The sequence below is a fragment of the Bacillus rossius genome, chromosome 1, assembly GCF_032445375.1.
Source record: "Bacillus rossius redtenbacheri isolate Brsri chromosome 1, Brsri_v3, whole genome shotgun sequence".
Lineage (NCBI taxonomy): Eukaryota > Metazoa > Arthropoda > Insecta > Phasmatodea > Bacillidae > Bacillus > Bacillus rossius.
Window position 1 is genome coordinate 258,303,412 of NC_086330.1, and position 22,163 is coordinate 258,325,574.

Below are 22,163 nucleotides of genomic sequence, written 5' to 3' on the forward strand. Positions count from 1 at the left end.
TATAAGTGGCAGGGGTTGCTAACACGTCTCGCTCTCGTAGCAGGTCGTGACTCGATCCCAGCACCTCGGCCTGTCTCAAACCTATGAGCACTGCATCAGTACCCGAGAGTGCTGGAGCACACACAACGTGTAATGCAAAGATCTAATTTTAACTTAGATTCAAGTCTAAGGTTTTCTTAAGAATTTTAAAGTCCTGCAACAAAAAAATAATTGTTTGAATATGAATGTATTTTTCAATACTTCGTGAGTCATTAATATTAGATTACAGTCTGTTTTCTGATCGTGTTGTATATTGGAGGAATTTCATGTAAAGTTATTTACATTTTTTCTTTATCTTTTCTTTTTTTTTTATAAAAAAAACTGCAAATTTAAAGTCACTTGGTAACTGTCAGTATTACAAGTTTCTCCTTTTCAAAATTTAACCGGTATAATCAAGTTTCAAACATAATTCCTTTATCGTGTTAACTGACAAATGTAACACAATATTGGCTAGAAGCCTTTGTGAAAATAATTGCTGTTTTCTTAACATTTTAGTTTTACGTTAAAGTTTATGTACGATTTTTAATTTGTATTCCAGAAAATTAAATTTAACAAGAATTTTGAAAGATGATTATTCTGGAGGCTGAATTAGAGCGCCATTAATAAAAATATAACAGTGTGGTGTGGTTTATCTTTTAATGAAGGCCTGACTGATCGTTCATTGGTTGCTTGTTCTTGAGTAACGATTGGCGACTTGCTATCCGCCGCACTGCTGGCCAACTCGGCTGCCTTGATGGCGCGGTCGGCTGGAGCTCGCGGTAAACAGGATGTTTTCGCTTCTGGATGCTCAGGCATTCTGTGCTTGAGTCCCGCGAGTAGCTCCTGAGAAGAGTCCGGACCGACTAGGATACTCCAGGCGTAATTAAACCATTTTTTGTTTTTTTTTTCGCAATTTTAAAAGGTACCGTCGGCCGGTGGGTTTTATTGGTACATTTGGTATTCCTGTTTTCCACACTAATGCATGTCGTCACCTTGTCAACTCACTGTGGTACCGTTCAACCGTATCTAAAGACTTCATGTCGGTGGGACGATATAAATATAAATCTTTAATTATTCATTCCATAAGTCTAACCCAGCCCGTCACGGGCCTAGAGCCTCTCACCTGAAACTGATCATGGCTTTACCGACCAAACCAACACTAAGGCTTTTTTTCCGTGCGCGCACGGCCATGCAGAGCTGAAAGCCTAAATACGTGCAGCAACACAAGTGCAGGCCGTTGTACGCACATTTCCGCGTATGGCGTCTGTACTGACAACGTCTACTTTATCATACCCTTCTGTCAACCAGCTTTAATGGGTTCATTCAATTTTTACCGTAGTAAAACAAAATTTAGTGCTCCTGTCAAATATCACTTACTATCCTTCATACTATACTTCAGCATAGCACAATGAAAAAATTGCTGAAAATAACAATTTTAATACTTATTGGCATAAAAAGGCACTTTAATTTTATTTTATTTTTCTACTCAGATGTTGTGCAGATAGAGAAAAAGCTATATTTATGGTAATTTCCCTGCCCGCCGCACAACGGCTCCATCAGTTTGACGAGGCGAATACAATGCCATCTCGTGTCCGGCAGTCCTACTAACTTTAAAAGTCCACAAAATTTTTCTTATGGTTTGGCTACATATAAATATTATACATATTTAATGGTAATATTCAAAAACATGCACTTTAATGGCCCCAGCACACTGTCTGCTTTGGTTTCCCCAGCCAATGTTATGATAGACAGACAGTCGTTAAGGCTTTACTATTGTAACTTTCCTTACAACGCAAGCCAAATCTTACTCTTTATCATGCACATAACTACTGCAGCGTATACAGATATGTGGTGTGTTAGCATTCTGTTAACCAGGATATTCCAAGATGGCAGTAGGGTCAATGCAACAGATTTTATTTTTATTTTTTTACTATATTCCTTCTGAGAGAGAAATGGAATAAGTTATATAATTACTTGTTTTATGTAATTCTCATTGTAGTGTAAAAACACTTTTTTTTTTCAGTTTTATTTTCATCTTTGTAGATATTTACACATCATAATAATTTCTTACAAATTTATAAATATTTCAGTTGAAAACAAGAATAAAATTAACATTACAATTGTCAAAATGTACAAGCAGTTGTATTTTAAATAGTTTTTAAGTAATTATAAATGGTACGTTGATAACGAAATAACAAAGAATGTGTGTGTGTGTGTATTTAAGTACGCGTGTTAGAAGTTATACTTACTTGGCATAATAAAAAAGTTTAATTTTTCATGCGAATAATGAATAAAAATAATAAATTTTTAAAACATAAGGACTGGTGTGAAATTATAAGTACGGATGATTGAGTATAAATGTAATCGAATTTAAATAGTTTATTAAATACTTAATATTAATATAAACACATGTTTAAAATTAATTATTTAATTTAGTAAAACAATAGAGAATTTTTTTTATTAATTATGAAAATGAAGAAAAGTGCTGAATATTCGTAGTCATTAATTAATTTTAATTATTTATTAAATAATGTTGTAATAAATCAAAATGCAAATAAATTATACAAACTGAAACATAACCCCACTTATATAAATACTCTTGAAAATAAACTTGGAAAACTTTATAAACACAATTTTTATCACTAATAGTCACATCAATAAATTATTTTTTATATATTTATGGACAGGTATTCAATACCAATCACTAAAGTATATGATTAAAAAGCACAAACATGATTTTTATTTGTAAGTAGCATTTTTCTTCCTATCAGTTTTTGTTGCATCGTAAAAATTTATTCTCATAATTTTTTTTCATAACGCGCTTAAAGAAGCGTAACCTAACCTCACTTACATAAAAACATTTGAAAAAGTTTATAAACGCACATTCTTTCACTGATATACAGAATAAATAAATGGTTTAAAAGATTTGAAAGCTCTGTGTGTTTCCTTTTGTTTAATCCTGTGAAAATTTCGTTCTATGGTGCGCGCGCATCGTAAACATTCACTTTCATCCTTATTTTGCATAACTTGGTGAAGTCTGAAAAGGAAACTAAGTGCGAGCATGCTGGGACGCCACCTCGGCCCTGAGGCGCTCGGCGAGCGCGCGCCGCGCCTGCAGCTGGCCGGCGGGGGCGGGCTGTGCCCCCTGCGGCCCCTGCGGCCCCTGCGACCCGGGCGACCCCTGCGCCCCCTGCGCCGCCTGCGCCGCGCGCGCGGACCGGGGGCGCGCGCTCTTCTCGCAGGCCTGCAGCTGCCGCTCCCGCTCGCGCCTCTTCAGCGCCAGCAGCTTGTCGCGCTGCTGCCGCAGGTACTGCTGCCGGCGCGCCATCTCCTCGGGCTGCAACACGCGCACCCCACTCTTCATTTCTACTGTATCTCCTTCTTAACACTAAATGTTATTACTGAAAAGTAACAAATAACGTTGATTTTTTGAAGTGAAACTTCTTTGCTGAGTGGGCTACAACTTCCCAGCGTTACGCAAATTCCGATCGCATGAGGGGAATAGTTAGGTACTTGGTGGGGTAACCGGTAGTGGAGGAGACAGCAGGGATGAGGTAGCAATGACGCCGCATACTTTCACACTTGCATACTTGCGCAATGGCATAATTTAGCGCTAGCATACTTGCATTTTTTATCGATGACCTCAGCCAAAAATAATTATGTTTCTTATACCTAATAATATAATAAGCAAGAAATTTCACTTTACGTAGACTCTACGCACACATGTTTTAAATGAACACTGCAAAGTTAAAAATTAAATGATTTTTTTTGTATGCGAAAAAAAATCCTAAATATTTTGATTTATTTTATTTCTATTCGTTAATCATTAACTAGCTAATTATTAAAATTACCCGAGTGGACAAAGACGCATCTCTCAAATACGGAAACAGTGACAGAATATTAACAAAAAATTTGAATGCAATATAAGTCACTAATAAAAGTAGTATGTTAAAACTAAGTTATTATATTTTTTCAAAAGGTTAACTTTGCGAGAGAACATTTGGTGTAAAGAAAATTTTGGCCAACATAGTTAAGTGATGATACCTACATTCCACCGACAGGGTCAATTTCGCTTTATTTTTGCGCAAGTGGGTAAGTAGCTGTTGCAGTAAAACTATGGGTTTTATCCAAAAAATGTATTCCCCCCGATGATCTTTTGGCATCTCATCACTTTCCATTGTACGTGGTGATGCCGACCATATGTTAGGTTCTATGAATATTTTTTGCAGTGATTCAAGATGTTATTTTGGAGTTAGTCATTGCTGATTTCATTGACTCATAAGAAACCTCATTACTAGACAAAGAAGAAGAAAAATACAAAATTATTTATGAAATGAAAACAAACAGAAATTGGCTCAAATCAGCCGATGTCAAAAAATTAAAAACAAAAAAGCATAGAACATTTGATAGAAAGATTTAGTCGAAATGTTATTGTATCACATGTACAGTAGGCTTAAACGATGAGGCAGTACCAATAATGACAGTAAATAAAGACAAAAAACTACCTTGGACGACTCAGAAACTCTGTGCTGCAAAAGTTTTTTGACTAATTCCTTCCACGAAATTCCATATGATGTTTATATTTTGTTTATTTTTTGGCATCGCCTGATTTTAGCCGATTTCTGTGTGTTCGCAGGTTCATAAGTATTTTGTATTTTTCATTTTTTTGTTTATTATTGAGGTTTCTTATGACATACAATGAAACCAGCAATTATGTATGTCAAAGATAAAATCTTTAATCACCAGATGTTAGGCTGAAATAATTTTCATTCCCACTGGAGAGAGAAAATATTACATTTTAAGTGAATATTTCAAAATATTCTTTTGCACTAATGACGAGTTTTATAAGTGATGTAAAAGAGCGCAATTCCTGTATTTAACCATGTAAAGAAGTAGGGGCAATATGGGAATACGAGATCCCTTTTTGTGCAAAAAGGTTCACAACAGGTATTTTGTCATTCTCATCTATTCTTCCCCACCATTTTCGGCTACCCATCATGACTAGCTTCTCTTCCTACACTTCTTGTGCAGATGGGGGTCAATTACTCTCACACTCTATTTACTAACCATTTTTTTCAAGTTAAATAAAATATGATTTTACCTATTCCTCTGTGAAGTGACGAAAATTTAACCCTTCCTTAGCTATGGTAATAATTTGCCCATCACTATTATCAACACTGAAAAATAACTGGTTTCACTGTTATTATATATATATATGTATGTGTATATATATATGTATATATATATATACGTTTATATATGTGTCTGTGTGCACAATGCAAAATTTTAATGATAGACTAAAATTTGGTCACCAAAATACCACTTTGAAAACTATATATATTTGTTTGCTGTCATCAACTGGAATCAGAAAATGGATGAGCGGTTTAAATTCTTACTGCTGTGGGTGGCTATCATTAGGGGCTAAAAAATACTATGTGATGCCTGTGACCCTCCTCGGGGATACACATCTGTGTGGCTGCTGTTACCTGGTTACGCTCTGCTTGGGGCAGTCCTGTGGCGACTGTTCTTTACTACTCGCTCACAACTATGGCCAGGATGGGTCTCTACTCCTGCAGCAGGCAGGACTCGTGCTGCTGTGATGTTCAAAGCCCTGGTCACTGGTGACTACATTATGATTAGGGCATAGCATTGCTACAGCACCTAAGTTTTGTAATATCAAAGCCAGGAGTTAATTAATAACTCAAGGAAACTATATTCTATAAAAATTGGAATAATAGGCTTCCGGAGTTGAAGAAGATGGGGAGGGGGCATTTTTTATTTATGGCTTGTTGCTCCAGATTCGGAGTCACCCAAAATAAGTCTTACAAGTAAGTTTTGTTATTGTGGCTGAGGCCACATTTTTAGATTGTTTATATGCAGGTTTGGAATATGTTGTATCACTAGTGCTATTTGCATGATCTTCTTGTTAATGCCCTGGTAGAGTGTGGCTGCTGGTCGGCATATAAGTTGCGTACTTGATGTGGTGCAATTTAAACCTCTATGCTAAAGAATAACTCATGGCAGGAATATAACTTGCTGGGCAAAATCTTTTTTTTTACATAAATAATTTAATTTTCCCTGTGTAGGTACTGTTGATTGGAAATTTGAATAATATTTTAATTGCATCATTTGACTAAGCATTGTATGTTTACAATCATTGTAAAAGTGAATAAAGTTTAATTATATGAGTCTATAAAAAGAAAAGAAAATCTCAATCAAACAAGCAGAAATTAAATTAGTTCAAATTGCTGGTTAAGTTGATACAAACATAAAAATTATATTTTTTCTCTTTCTCGTAGATTTATTTTGTTCCTAAATAGTACATTTAAAAGAGGGTTTGCATAAAAGTTGAGTCCTGTGGACTGATGTTTCCAGAGATATGTAACATGGAACAATATCATGTTTGCGGTTGTCGTAAGCGAAACAAATCTGTGTTGGCTATTATGATACCAAGGGCTGCCTCACATCAAAAACTGTTTGGTAGAGCCCAAATTCACAAACCATTGTGTGCTGACAAAATAAATGTTTTTATTAGACACATCTGGAGTTTAGCTTTATGTCTCATTTAAATAGAATGAGTGCTGGAATTAGTATATGTTGAATAAAACTTTTCATGACACTTTAGGATGACAGTATCGCCCAGTTCCAGACTCAAAACACATTATAGAAAAAATGAATTAATCTGCCCAAACTCACCATCAACATGTATATTTTATCTATGATATGATATGATTAAAGTATAATTAGTAAAATTAAGGACTAGAACAACAATATGCCTGACTGAGCAAACTGTGCCCGAATCTGAATTAAACTCCTGCCACACAAAGTGAAGCCATCCAGTGGTGTGCATTATTTTCCCCCTTCCCGACTTACGATTAGTGATGACCATGTTATGGCGCAATCTCGTGCAGCGTGGTTGGGGTTATTTGACTTATATTTATGTAGTGTGAACTGATCCTGTGTGAGCACTTTGTTGAGCACTGTGAGTGATCTCACACACATTCTGAGAAGTCCTTGTGGGAAGTACTCTTAAAAGTATCAATTTTAAGAAATAATTGCTTCTCTAGATAATTTAATTTTAAATAACAGATACACGAGCGAATGCATTGAAGAATATAAGTTTGTGAAATTAAATGTTACTTTTGCTCACATAGAGCTTTGAAAAAATTATCATTTTTAGATATAAAAAAATTAAAAGTCAATTTAATAAAGTGGCATTAAACACATGGTTTTTATGTCACATTCATGGTTTCAGTATGCTCAAATTTTATGAGAAATTTTAAAGATATAAGAGACCAGTTTAAAAAAAAATATGAAAAATAAACTATTTCTACCCTTGATTAACCAACAAGAAAACGAATTTACTTATCTTATATATCTGACTATGTAAGCTGCCCTTATACACATATCATTAATCTGTTTCCTTCTTGAAGAAAATGAAGCCATAGCTTTATATTGTAGTGAATTTTTAATGGTCTACATGGAACTTAATATGTACAAATGCTAGTCATTTTATGATTTTACATGCTGTAGATTGCAGCACTTGATTAATATAATCATAAAAAATATTTCTGCGTAACCAATATAAAATTTCTTATCGTTGCTATTCCATTTCACATAATGTAACCACTGTACCTGAGGAACTTCATTTAATGGAGCTGTTTTTTCTGGTTCAATCTGTGACTTTTCCTCAGGCACAGGTGAAGGAGCAGAAGAGTCTGTAAAACACATAAAAATTACCATTATATGTAATGCAAGAGTTTACCAAAGTTTTGAAATCGTTAACAAACAGTTACTCTGTTTGCACTGTATAAAATACATGACAGTATGAACCAACCATCTCTAATCACAATCATAACCCTTCAAGCCTGTTGACATAGTGAAAACAACCTTCTGGGTTGCAGATGAGGTAACACTGTTTCTGCAACGAGCCTTGTAATGAACACTGGGTTCCCCAAGTGTGCGTCGCGGAGCTCAGGAGCGCCGCTACTCTTCCGTCCACACAATCTCTCGCTCCTTCGCATCGCCTGGTAGATAACTTGATGTCAAACGAGGAGCTTAAAATGTCAAATTTGGGGCTCTGTTATGACGAATGCTTCCCAAAGGATAAAATAAAATAATTACCATGGGTAAGTGACCCCTAATAACGCGGAGGCATCTGAGAATGTCGCATACTAGGAAGCATAACAGCTCGTTGACATTTCTACGGATTCGTCTTTGAAATCTAAGTGTCAGTTGCAGTCTTTGATTGAATTTTGGTACAGGATCGAATACCTACCATGTATCCAACCATGAGCAAGAAGGCGCTTCAAGCTTTCATATCGTTGGCCGGTTTTTATCTTTGTGAGTGTGCTTTCACTGCAGTTTATTTTTCCTAATTTAAATAAAAAATCAAAAAAGAACTTCGTGTTGAATTGTTAAAAATTACACCAAGATATCGTCAACTCATAAATGACAAACAAGCACATCCTTTTTACTAGAACAGATCGATTAAATCTGTTGTTTTATGAACTCAGTGTAAACTGCAGTTTTCAATCTTAAAATAAATTTATATTTTTGAAACAATAAATTCTTTGCTTTCTTGTTTCACCTACAGTTTCTTTATGTTGTTTATTTATCTCTTTATTTCACATCATGTCATTTATTTATATCATAGGTTTAATAATGAAGTTATCACAGTTATATTTAAAAAATCAATTTTAAATTTTATAAAACGTTTAAAAAATTTATTTGGATAGTAAAATTTATGGGTTTGTGATGTATAATATGATTTGACGATTTTTGTAAAAAAAAAATGGTTTCTACTAGAATGCTATTGAAAATTATTTATATATTAGGGATTCTCAAATCTAAAAAACTTGGAAACCCATGGTTAGAATATTTTGTAGATTATTGTGTATATTAATTCTGTTGCTTATGCTGAAATTTGTGTATTACTATTAAGGAATTGTAAAATTGTATTGTACATTCTCTGCTCACCATACTCAGTTCAGGTGGTAGAGTGCACTACCGAGGGGACACTGTCCCCCCCACCCCAATTCCCACTTTTCTAGGGTCGGCGTTAATATACTGTGCCACTCACTTTCCTCGAGTTTTCCTGATTGAGTATATCATTGTATGAGTTAAATTTCTTCACAGTCTATAGTAATAACACATGTAAAACTTAAATTCTTATTGCATTAAAAAATTAACCTTTATGTTGAGGAACCAGTAGTTGTCAGCACACAATTAATTATAATTTGAAACTTAGAAGGCTACTATAGTAGTATCTATAGTATATAGTAGCTATAAGTTGCTATAGTAGTGTTAGTTTCCCTATGGTAGTAGTATAGCTAAATACATATGACTGTGGTGAATTGGGCGCCGCACATAGGGGTATTGGACTAATCTAGCGGGACAAAATTATTTATCGCTCTTAAACGTTTGGAAAATAATCTATAATTCATAAAAAAACTTGTATGCAAAAGTATCTTCACTTCTAATTTCCAGCAATGCAATGTAGCAAAGGGCAAAAGCGTAAACAAATGGTGAAAGAAAATGAAAAATTCTTGTAAATAAAATTTATATAGGCTAATCATTAGAGTGGTCAAATATATACATATCTACTAACTAAATGAAAATAAAAAATTATAATAATAGTTTAAAACTAAAAATATAAATATTAAATGGAAAAAGCCTTAACTTTCTTCACACATCAAGATTTCCAATGTTTCCTGCATAAAAGAATTTCGTTTTTTCTTGATCATTGTTCGCCTTGATGCAAGCAGGGGATCAGATGTTAACAACAGCCTATTTAAAATATCTGTATTACTGTCTACTCTATTAAATTTCCTTGCGAAATTTTGTCTGTGTGAACGGAAATGCTTATTTCTGGCTTCTGCTGCCTCTTCAGACAATAGGCAAAAGGGCATTCTCTATTATTATAGAACCATGTATCAATAGTTTATGCATGGCAGGCGTCATGTTATGCCTACCGTACAGTTCAATATAAAGTTCTGCAGTCTCTCTAGTAAATTTTTGAAATTTTATCACATCTATTTTGTAACCGCTTGAAATGCATTCAAGAATCACTTTTATACTTTTTGAATGAAAGTAACATCCAGGCCTGTTATTTCAGCTGCCAACTCAGGGTCTTCAAAAAATCGTCGACTTGTATTTCCGTCATTAGTGTTCCCGGATCCAGCTTTGGGAAAATCTACGCGGAGAACTAACTTGCTTTAAAATTCGTCTTGAATTCTTTCTTTGTTCTTTTAAAAGTTTGTCTGCTTCAGATTTAGCGGGTAAATATTGCACGCCAAGTTTGTAAGCAGTATGCAGTAAGCTTTCAAATAACCGAATCCTGGCGTGTAAAATAGACAAACCGATTTTCAACGAATCTACATTAATCTCACTTGATTTATTCAAATCGTTGAAATATTTAGATGTAGCTCCACATATATAACATCTAATTGTGTATTTTGTGCCTGTTGCCACATTGCACACTTTTGAGTCTATCATTGTTAGCATCATCTTGTTTTCTACAATATATGGTCTTCAACCAATTGTTACTGTTGGTTCCAATTTATTTGCCGCACTATCCACATAACTGATTTCTTCCTTCGTTATGTAAACTGTCTCCTTTACAAAGCGCATACGGATAGGTCTACAGTAGCGCGGTGACGATGGAGTTGCGTTCTGCCACAATATTTTATTTTCCGTTCAATTTACTATACGCAGAGGCACAAAAGAACTTTGAAAAATGTGTGAGTCGCATCCGCTATCATTTTCAAACTTTTGTTTGAGCTGAGCCTGTTGTGAGCCATCACACCCCCGGAAAGTATTTTCACTATCGTCAAGGGTTTTCAAAACTTCTTCTAAATGTAATAGTAATCTTTAGTCTGTGTGGTTCACAACACCTTGTAAATTCACTTCGGCACAGGTTTCAGTTATGTTGAAAGATTCATCGAAAGGATATCAATGTTTTTTATATTGCTGAAAAACTGAGTAGCAGGGAAGATTTCCTGTTGTTTGTCTGATTCTGTCATATTGCGTCCCAGACAAATCAGCATCTACAAACATTGCTAGTGCTTCCTCCGGACAAACTTGCTTGGCATGTGCCTTGTCACACTCAATTGAATTCCTGTACTCCTTAGCACGATCCTTACTTTCTGAAATCTCTTTCAGTATATTTGACGCACATCTATTTCCTTGGGCTCTCAATTCCATTTCAGCTGCATAGATAATTTTCTCAGGGCTATCAGACAAACGTATACCCTCAGTCTTGCATCTTTTGCTTCGCTCACTAATGTCTTGAAAGGATTTTGTTGGTCTACCCGGTCTTCTTCTTGCCACTAATACAGGTAATTTAAACACTCCACTCAACCACTTTTCATTGTTTTTTTTTACAAATAAATCATTTCTGTATTTTGCTGTTACCCAGCGATTTTTCATTTATGATCTCAATCGTGATAAATTACGCTTTATTTCCATAACTTGTTCTTCAGTATAAGTTTTATGTGAAACCAAGTAATCTTCGATGTATTCTAACTAACCATTAAAATTGAGATGATTTTGTGATCTCATCATGTCAAATATTACCTTACGAGTCATCAAACTATTTCCAGAAGGTCCTGAAATAATATAAATATAATGTATCGGAAGTATGATTTTTTTCACATTTTCATAATATAAATTTTAAATCACTCTACATTGAGGAGTAGGAATTAGTTGGAACCAATAAATACATTTCTTAAAAGTATAACTACTATATTTTGAGAATATATAAGCATCATAACCGGGAAATGCCCGGCAGTATAACAAAAAGGCTCCCAAAACTACTAATTTTAATAAAAATAACTGAATTTAAAAGCCTGTTTTAAAAGTCAAAAAGAAAAAAAGTGGTGTATAAAAATATAATATTTGGACTAAAAAAACAAAGTTACTTACCAGGAGTTTCAGAATCCAAAACCAGAATTCATTTTTTCACAATAGAACATAAAATAATAAATACTTAAATATTGAGTTTTAAAGCACGAACATCGAGTATACACAACCACTGCGAGCAATGCCCGAGTTCTGACTGACTCTATCATCTGTAAAATCTGTGTGGGTGGAATGAAAACAACGTGGTTAGGTCGCCCAACTACTTAGCTTTTATAGGAAACGTTTTTTTTTTTACCTGAGTGCAATTCTGAGAATTCGACTTTTGGCCAGCTAAATTTAAGAAATACCCCTATGTGCGCCGTTGCTATACTATCCAAAAGGGTCTATTAAGTTGATTGTGAGTAATTGAACAAGTACATAAAAAAATATGAATTAATGATTAATAACTATGTTTAATGATCCAGATGTATGTGGCTTGTGACAGAAACATAACACATTTTAATAAATACAGAACGACACACAACGATAACACATGCACTTAACAATCATAACTATAAACAAATAACTACACAAAACATAATGCTTCAACTGCAAATAATCTGTAATTAACTGTTTTGTTAAGGGGAAATAGATATGGTGTAGGTTGATAGTAACAAAATTCTGAGTTTATATGGTTTAATGTGGCTTTCCTGGTTATTTTTATGTTGTTTAATATTCCGGATATATGTAGGCACAGATTTATATTTAAACAAAAGTTCGTTATTTTAAATTATCATCACTCAAAAGTTCATGTACGAGAAACAGTTTAGTGTTCAAACTCTTCAACTTACTTAAAATTACCGTCGCTCAGTGTTGGTAAAATCTAAGTGAAATAAATAAATATCTTAGAATTTATTCAATATATAATGTTTTCACCTCGGCCATAGCTCAGGGTTTGCAGGAGTTCTGCTCTTAGACCACTGAGTAGAATCATCTGTAAATGACACTGAAATAATAATATCAATTTATAATAAATGTTCAATCGTATGTTAAAAAGTACATCATAATGGTGATTAACTTTGCAATAATTAAAAGATTCCCAATTACAATCGCAGAAAAGTCTGTACTAGGGAAGCTACCAAGCGCAAAAATGGCTACTTTTGGCTTAGAACATAAGCCTCAATTTAATTTGTAGGTAACTTATCTCTTTGCCGCCGGATCTTGCTGCAAACACTCACGTTCGTAGCTACCACAATACAAATTAATATCAAGACACTGATTTTACTTTATTTTATAAGATTATGAAAAATATGCTAATTTAGATAAGGCCGGCGTCGGGATAGGCCCTGACGAAGAGATGCCTATTCTTTTTTTTTTCATGACATAATTCACGGACGCATTTCCGCCCACGGCGGTATGCTATTACACAAGATAGCCTGCGGCTGTAAACACTGCAGCCAAGAACAGACAAAATCATGTTGGTGATTAATAATCACATCAAAACAATATGGAAACACAATTAAATATAAGATATCTGTGGTGAGACAAAAATAACAATAAATAACAGAAGTGAAGTTACAACAATGAGTTAAATATTGAATCAGGTTAGGTTTGATGGTAGTATAGTCAGTTCAATGTTTATGAATGCTAAGCTGTAGCATGACAGTTCCGTAGTTTGAAGGTCAGACATATTATATAAGAGGGTTAAACCACAACATAGTATCATTACTAATAAAGAAATATATATATATGGTAATAAAACAATAAATAAGTAGTCTTATTTTGCTGTACGCTGTACCATGTAACCGTACAGAATGCTGTCCCAGATGAAGTTTTGTGAAAGATCCTTCTAATAAGTCTAGGGGGTTTTCAAAAGTTCATCTTAACCCTTTCTTCCAGTCTCCATTCTGGTCACGCAATAAATTGTCGGTTGGCGAGCAAACGTCTTTTTTATACTTTATTTTTCCCTCAGCAGGTACGAGCTAAAAAAAAAACCAAAGCGCACTGCGGTTGAACTAGGAGCAGGAGTGGAGGGAGGAAAAATTTCGCGCCAAAACGACAACCAATCCGCGACGACACTGGGTCGCGCGATTCACTTCTCGCTGAACGGTCGTACAGTCAAGACCTGCGTCACGCAGCTCCGCGAAACTCCAACGTTTTTCTCCGTTGCTCCGTCGTTGATGGTCGTCAGGAAGGGCTTACGAGGCGTGGACACATTTCAGACACTGGTAAGTGTACTTACGATTGTGAAGAAGGCGAAAGTATGCAATGTAAAGAACAATTGCAAGACCTGCATTGTTGTGTACAGGTCCAACACGGCGTCAGGCGCTACTGCACAGCACCCTGGAACGAGTCGGTGACCTTGACAGCGCCACTGGCAGGGGACGGGTTGGCGGGGACGGCGAACCGTCTCACGGCCACCTGCCGCGAGATCCCAGCTGTCGGCTGCACTGCTGCAAGGGCGGCGTAATCCACACCACGCCCAGCTGGCGGGAGGCGGCGTCTCGACGAGACAGTGCCTGCTGATGGCGACGTCGGTGTTCCTGGTCCGACATCGGGACGTTCCACGTCTAGCCTGGGACGTCGGAGTTGGGTCCTTACACAGTCGTTGCGTATGCGGTTAGTTCAAACACACTTTCAAGGCGCACTCACACGGGCGTCCTTAATTATAGCTCGGGCTTAACTCTCAAATTTCACTTCTTTAAAACAACAATGTCCTATCTGTGCTTTCCAGTCGTAGCCTCGGGTCACCTCGATCATAACCATTCAACCACAAATAACCATTTAAAATACTATGAAACGTACTTAATTACAATAAAAAAAATATATTATTACTAGGAGGGTTTAATGTGTTTTGTTTATAACTTAAACCTATTAATATTTAATTTACCATGATCCACAGGGTAATCTGGTACCATTATTATTGTACCGGTACTAACATACAGTAGATTCATGCTATAAATATTAGATAATATTTCTTTTGTTTACATATTTGCTCATAGACATAGCAATTATTTTCAGTTATTTTCTGGTAACATAAGTAATTTGATTACAACTAATTTCAGTAATAGTGTGATTACAGTTCATATTGCGCTAAAACTTAATAATAATTGATACTATTTTATCTCAAGTATAACAAGTTGCCTTGAGTTTAATTATCAAACTATTTAGTTACTAATTATAATTTACTAAAGTAAAGGCTTATTTACATTTTGCTCTTGGGCTTAGAAATTATATACAAGAATATTCTAACACATCATATATCATTATCATTTACACATTTCATGTCACTATGACTACATAAATAATTGCAATACCATTAAATGACTTATTATTACAACAATAATAGTTCATTTCATAAAATTCATTTCATGTTATTTCATCTTATAACATAATTGCTTAAATTCAAATGCTGCAGACTTGCAGACAATAATAGTGTATTAATATGTTTTTGTACCATCAGTACATACTGTGTTTTCACATAACACATGTCTTGCAGTGTTCAATAATTTTTTTTTTTTCATTTCACTGTTGATGTGAAATTATAATTTCAACATATTTGTCTGACTGATTTCATCACACTTTGTTGACACTTGTTACACACTTTGGCCACAGGCAACAACTGGGTAGCACAGAAAATTATTTACTCTTGCTCGCGACACCAGTGTTCCATGTTCTGTATCACAGCCAGAAGACTAGACCCCAACAAGTAGGTCGTTTGAAACTTCAAGAAATGATAACTTTCGTGTGACAACAACAAAATTAGGGTGTGAAGTATATACAACCATGTTGTATTTCTTTTCAGTGGCAAATTTAAAATAAATTAAGCTCCTGCTTAATATTCAAATTTAAATTCAAGTGTTTTTATTCATTCAAAGCAAAGTGTTTTTAAATGGCTCACTATAAATAAATATATAAGATACAATGCCAAACATAATACTCATTATAACCAAAATTTGTGCAATTTTTTTACACATGATATTACACAGTCAAATTCCTGGCAATTTTCATTTTATTTTATTTTTCTGAAGTGAGATTAAAAATCAGTAAGTGCTACAATAATTTCATCATATGGATAATGCAAACAAGGTAATTAGTTCCTAGAGGGTTTGCATGGCTTTGTAGTTGCAAGAGTGATATGTGGCTTATTTGATATGCTGTGTGCATGCTTGCTTATGTGGACAATCAGCTGGTCAGCGAATTCTAACACATTCTGTTACACTTGGTCATGATAGCTATTCTCACACATGTCAGTGGGTATTCATACAGGATACACAGTTGTTTTTTATTCCGCAGCTGACACCTGGTCATGCTCGTGTGCACATGTTGTAATGTTGACACCAACTCTGTGGTGCTAGCGCCATGCAATGCTGTATACATAGCTCTCTGGCTATACACTGTTACACAAAATAAATCCTAGTGTGGGTGGACTATTTCACCATGCCTCATCACTGGACAAACTGGCCTTACACTCGTAGGCTGACAGTGTAGTGTATCAATAGACACTACAAAACACAATAACAGCAAAAATAACATCTCATGGCTGGCACTACCATTGCTGGCATAACATGTGAAACATCACACATTTGCACTATAGGATGTCCTGTCCTCTATTTACATAGGACCATCCAATGTATTCTATACAACAACTGTACATTCAGGCTATCTTCCACAGTAGTATACATGATTAGTTCTAATGAGCTCTGACCAGACACATCTTTACAGATTACTGGGCTGGTTGTAGGCCCTTAAATGTGTTAAATTATACCTCCCCACAACTTGGTTGGTAACAGGGTCTTGCAGCTCGTAGCAATTTCCACGTATGATCTTGCTTACCACATATGGGCCTTCGAAGAGCAGAAACAGCTTCTTCGTCACTCGTTCCCATTTCTTGCTCACCGGAGCTGTTCTTAGAAGCACTCGGTCTCCAACTTGAAACTGCTTTACTCTAGATGAACTCTTGCGTTTTCTCCTGGCTAAAGCTTCTGCTTGTAGTCGCTTACTGATTAGGTGCTCAACCTCTTGACCGGTTGGCCATTCCGTCACATCCGTATCAATGTCTCTTTCAGGTAAATAGAGTGGGTTAATCGCCACCGACCGATCCAGACTTAGGGCTTCACTCTGGATTACAGGTCGTGGTTCGGGGCGAATTAACCTGGATCCACTCTAGTATAACGGGCTGTCCCGTTGGTTGTTGCTACTTGATGATGTAGCAGGGTGGTTTCCACTTGGTGCGGTCCAGCTGCTCGATGGACCATGGGCTGCATTGGCCACAGCAGTCCGGAACTCAGTAGCAATGGGGTTGTTAGGCGTGTTGTACTGGAAATATCACATGCTCTGCTGGCTGGGTGAATGAGGTGATGGCGGTGGATAGGGAAATGAATATTGATGACTGGCAGGTGGGCCGGTACTTCTTCTGTTTCCGCAGTCTGCTTCCTGTTCAGTCGGGACTCTGGTGTGTGGCATTCGGTAGTCATGCTGGTAGTAAGCTGTTGATGGGTAGCTGCGCTTCTGGTTTACAGGGCGGTAATCAGCTTCTCCATCTGATTCAGCAGCTCTATGCCTATAGCTTGACTTCCTGGGAGGCCGTTCCATCGCCTTCCTGTTCTGTTGCCGCTGGTCCTCATCCTCACTTTCACTGTTGCTCCTGGGCCGCTGGTTCCACCACTTCTTCTTCGGATAGGGCTTGTTCTGGTATGATTTCCTACCCTTCTTGTATCCATACTTGAAACTGTTGTTGTTAGTAGGCTCTGACTCAGAGTATCTGGTACTCTTCTCACAGTTTATGATATGTACATTTGCTTGTCGGTCGTCTTTGTTTCTCCCTTGCCAGTATGTGTTAACTGGTCCTTGCTTTTGGTAGGCTGGCTGAGATGGCTTCTCAGACTCCTCCTTGCTGGCTTGACCCTTCTGAAGGCGTTGTAATTTGTCTACTGCCAACACGTGATCACGAAACTCTATGACATCTTTGTAGGCATGGCCAGACATTTGTATTTGGTAGGCGACAGGCAACTGTGTCAGCATGGTTGCCATGAACTCTTCGTCTGACATGACGATGTCCAAGTACCTGGTGCGTTCGTACATGGTGACTATGTGCGCCTACAGCGAACCACCTCTCTTGCTGTCAAAACGGTCAGCATGTAGCTGAGCACGCAGATTGCCTTGTACTTTCAAGCTCCAGTACTGACTCTTGAATTGGTCCTTGAATTGGTCGAATGAAGTAGTCTGAGTGCTTTGATGCTCCCACCAATAGAATGCCGTGCTCTTGAGGGCAAAATTCAGACACTTTAATTTTTCTGTGTCTGTCAAGGCAAACGTTCTGGCATAATCCTCAAACTTCTTCAGAAAGCGAATGGGATTTTCTTGTGATTTGCCAGAGAATGTGGGAATAGACTCCGACCAGTGTTTGGCGGGGTGGTGCATAAGTGTGACCTGGTCCAAGTGTGCAGGTGGGCATGAACGTTGTTGCGGAGAGTGGTTGATGGCAGGTATAGTTGCTGTAGTAGGTGCAGGCATGGTGGTGGTGAGTGATGTGACAGAAGTCACATTGCTAGTCAGCCCACCTTTCTGCTGGGTGGCCTGTAGCTGCATGGCTGCATCACCACTCTGTGAATTCTTTTCTGCCACAGCTCTGAACTCTGCTTCCACGCTGTCCCATCTTAATTTTAGTAGGGCTGTTGTGTTCTCCACCTCCTCTAACCTCTCACTCAATACTTGTGCATGGCCTTGCTGTTCCAATCTGGCCCTGTCTACTACACTCACCAAGGTGGTAGTGTGGGTTTCTAAATTGTCGACTCTGGATGCCTGAGTCTCGACCTGCTCTGTCAGTTGGGTCATTGACTGAGACTGGTTCTGCAATCTGGTCTCTATTCTCTCTTCCAACTCTGTCAGTCCCTCTTGCAACCTGGAGTTGAACAGCTCCATCTTGCTGTCAATGTGTTGACGCATCTCTGCATTCTGGCTGGTTAGGTTAGCCTACAAATCTTGCTGTTGGCCAATCAGTTTAGCCTGCAAATCTTGCTGCTGACTGGCTAAGTTGGATTGCATTTCTTGCTGCTGACTGGCTAGGTGGGACTGCATGCTGTGCAGCTGGCTGGCTGTTTGCTGTCCTTCGATTTGTATTATTAATCTCAGCTGTTGCAGCAACTGTGACATATCTGTTATTCTAGGGGGCTGTGTAGTCATGGAGTTCACTGCAGGAACTGTGGTTGCTGCTGTCCCAGCTGTTGGCATGCTGGTTTCAGCAGTCCCGACTCCCTGGAATTCCTCCTCCTCCTCAGATTGTTCCTCATCTGAGTCATTTGGTGACTTGGCAGGAATTAGAGTAACAGCAGATTCTAACCGTTCCCTTGGTACATTGATACTGCTAATGTAGGTGGCAGCGTATCTGTGATCATCCTGCTCCTGAACAGGGACAGGGTAATTGTCTAATGGAGGGGCTCCTGACTCCTCCAGCTCTCTTACTTCCTCCATGGCAGCAGACTGGCTAGCAGCTCGGTTACGAAGTTTGTACCCTTTTCCAGAAGACATTTTCTTAATAATATTTCAGTGTTTACAGTGAAATTCCTCTTCGAGCCACCACGTTGTGGGCCACTTTTCTATAGTAGTATCTATAGTATATAGTAGCTATAAGTTGCTATAGTAGTGTTAGTTTCCCTATGGTAGTAGTATAGCTAAATACATATGACTGTGGTGAATTGGGTGCCGTTGCTATACTATCCAAAAGGGTCTATTAAGTTGATTGTGAGTAATTGAACAAGTACATAAAAAAATATGAATTAATGATTAATAACTATGTTTAATGATCCAGATGTATGTGGCTTGTGACAGAAACATAACACATTTTAATAAATACAGAACGACACACAACGATAACACATGCACTTAACAATCATAACTATAAACAAATAACTACACAAAACATAATGCTTCAACTGCAAATAATCTGTAATCAACTGTTTTGTTAAGGGGAAATAGATATGGTGTAGGTTGATAGTAACAAAATTCTGAGTTTATATGGTTTAATGTGGCTTTCCTGGTTATTTTTATGTTGTTTAATATTCCGGATATATGTAGGCACAGATTTATATGTAAACAAAAGTTCGTTAATTTAAAATTATCATCACTCAAAAGTTCATGTACGAGAAACAGTTTAGTGTTCAAACTCTTCAACTTACTTAAAATTACCGTCGCTCAGTGTTGGTAAAATCTAAGTGAAATAAATAAATATCTTAGAATTTATTCAATGAATAATGTTTTCACCTCGGCTATAGCTCAGGGTTTGCAGGAGTTCTGCTCTAAGACCACTGAGTAGAATCATCTGTAAATGACACTGAAATAATAATATCAATTTATAATAAATGTTCAATCGTATGTTAAAAAGTACATCATAAGGGTGATTAACTTTGCAATAATTAAAAGATTCCCAATTACAATCGCAGAAAAGTCTGTACTAGGGACGCTACCAAGCGCAAAAATGGCTACTTTTGGCTTAGAACATAAGCCTCAATTTAATTTGTAGGTAACTTATCTCTTTGCCGCCGGATCTTGCTGCAAACACTCACGTTCGTAGCTACCACAATACAAATTAATATCAAGACACTGAATTTACTTTATTTTATAAGATTATGAAAAATATGCTAATTTAGATAAGGCCGGCGTCGGGATAGGCCCTGACGAAGAGACGCCTATTCTTACTTTTTTTTCATGACATAATTTACGGACGCATTTCCGCCCACGGCGGTATGCTATTACACAAGATAGCCTGCGGCTGTAAACACTGCAGCCAAGAACAGACAAAATCATGTTGGTGATTAATAATCACATCAAAACAATATGGAAACACAATTAAATATAAGATATCTGTGGTGAGACAAAAATTACAATAAATAACAGAAGTGAAGTTACAACAATGAGTTAAATATTGAATCAGGTTAGGTTTGATGGTAGTATAGTCAGTTTAATGTTTATGAATGCTAAGCTGTAGCATGACAGTTCCGTAGTTTGAAGGTCAGACATATTATATAAGAGGGTTAAACAACAACATAGTATCATTACTAATAAAGAAATACATATATGATAATAAAACAATTAATAAGTAGTCTTATGTTGCTGTACGCGGTACCATGTAACCGTACAGAATGCTGTCCCAGATGAAGTTTTGTGAAAGATCCTTCTAATAAGTCTAGGGGGTTTTCAAAAGTTCATCTTAACCCTTTCTTTCAGTCTCCATTCTGGTCACGCAATAAATTGTCGGTTGGCGAGCAAACGTCTTTTTTATACTTTATTTTTCCCTCAGCAGGTGCGAGCTAAAAAAGAAACAAAGCGCACGGCGGTTGAACTAGGAGCAGGAGTGGAGGGAGAGAAAATTTCGCGCCAAAACGCCAACCAATCCGCGACGACACTGGGTCGCGCGATTCACTTCTCGCTGAACTGTCGTACAGTCAAGACCTGCGTCACGCAGCTCCGCGAAACTCCAACGTTTTTCTCCGTTGCTCCGTCGTTGATGGTCGTCAGGAAGGGCTTACAAGGCGTGGACACATTTCAGACACTGGTAAGTGTACTTACGATTGTGAAGAAGGCGAAAGTATGCAATGTAAAGAACAATTGCAAGACCTGCATTGTTGTGTACAGGTCCAACACGGCGTCAGGCGCTACTGCACAGCACCCTGGAACGAGTCGGTGACCTTGACAGCGCCACTGGCAGGGGACAGGTTGGCGGGGACGGCGAACCGTCTCACGGCTACCTGCCGCGAGATACCAGCTGTCGGCTGCACTGCTGCAAGGGCGGCGTAATCCACACCACGGCCAGCTGGCAGGAGGCGGCGTCTCGACGAGACAGTGCCTGCTGATGGCGACGGCGGTGTTCCTGGTCCGACATCGGGACGTTCCACGTCTAGCGTGGGACGTCGGAGTTGGGTCCTTACACAGTCGTTGCGTATGCGGTTAGTTCAAACACACTTTCAAGGCGCACTCACACGGGCGTCCTTAATTATAGCTCGGGCTTAACTCTCAAATTTCACTTCTTTAAAGCAACAATGTCCTATCTGTGCTTTCCAGTCGTAGCCTCGGGTCACCTCGATCATAACCATTCAACCACAAATAACCATTTAAAATACTATGAAACGTACTTAATTACAATAAAAAAAATATATATTATTACTAGGAGGGTTTAATGTGTTTTGTTTATAACTTAAACCTATTAATATTTAATTTACCATGATCCACAGGGTAATCTGGTACCATTATTATTGTACCGGTACTAACATACAGTAGATTCATGCTATAAATATTAGATAATATTT

The 22,163-nt window shown here is 37.4% G+C and overlaps 1 protein-coding gene and 1 long non-coding RNA gene across 2 annotated transcripts in view; one reads left to right on the plus strand and one right to left on the minus strand.

Moving 5' to 3' along the window:
* Positions 1–3,067: 3,067 nt before the first annotated feature.
* Positions 3,068–22,163, minus strand: part of LOC134527273 (cilia- and flagella-associated protein 36) — a 53,789-nt gene continuing 34,693 nt past the window's right edge. The window contains exons 6-7 of the mRNA XM_063359811.1: positions 7,654–7,736; positions 3,068–3,355 (exon numbers count right to left, since the gene is read on the minus strand). Of these exons, the coding sequence (XP_063215881.1) occupies positions 3,068–3,355; positions 7,654–7,736 (371 nt within the window). The remainder of the gene's footprint in view (positions 3,356–7,653; positions 7,737–22,163) is intronic.
* On the plus strand, positions 13,971–15,706 carry LOC134527511 (uncharacterized). The gene is made up of 2 exons (XR_010074207.1): positions 13,971–14,087; positions 14,168–15,706. It is a non-coding gene; the product is annotated as an uncharacterized LOC134527511 (long non-coding RNA).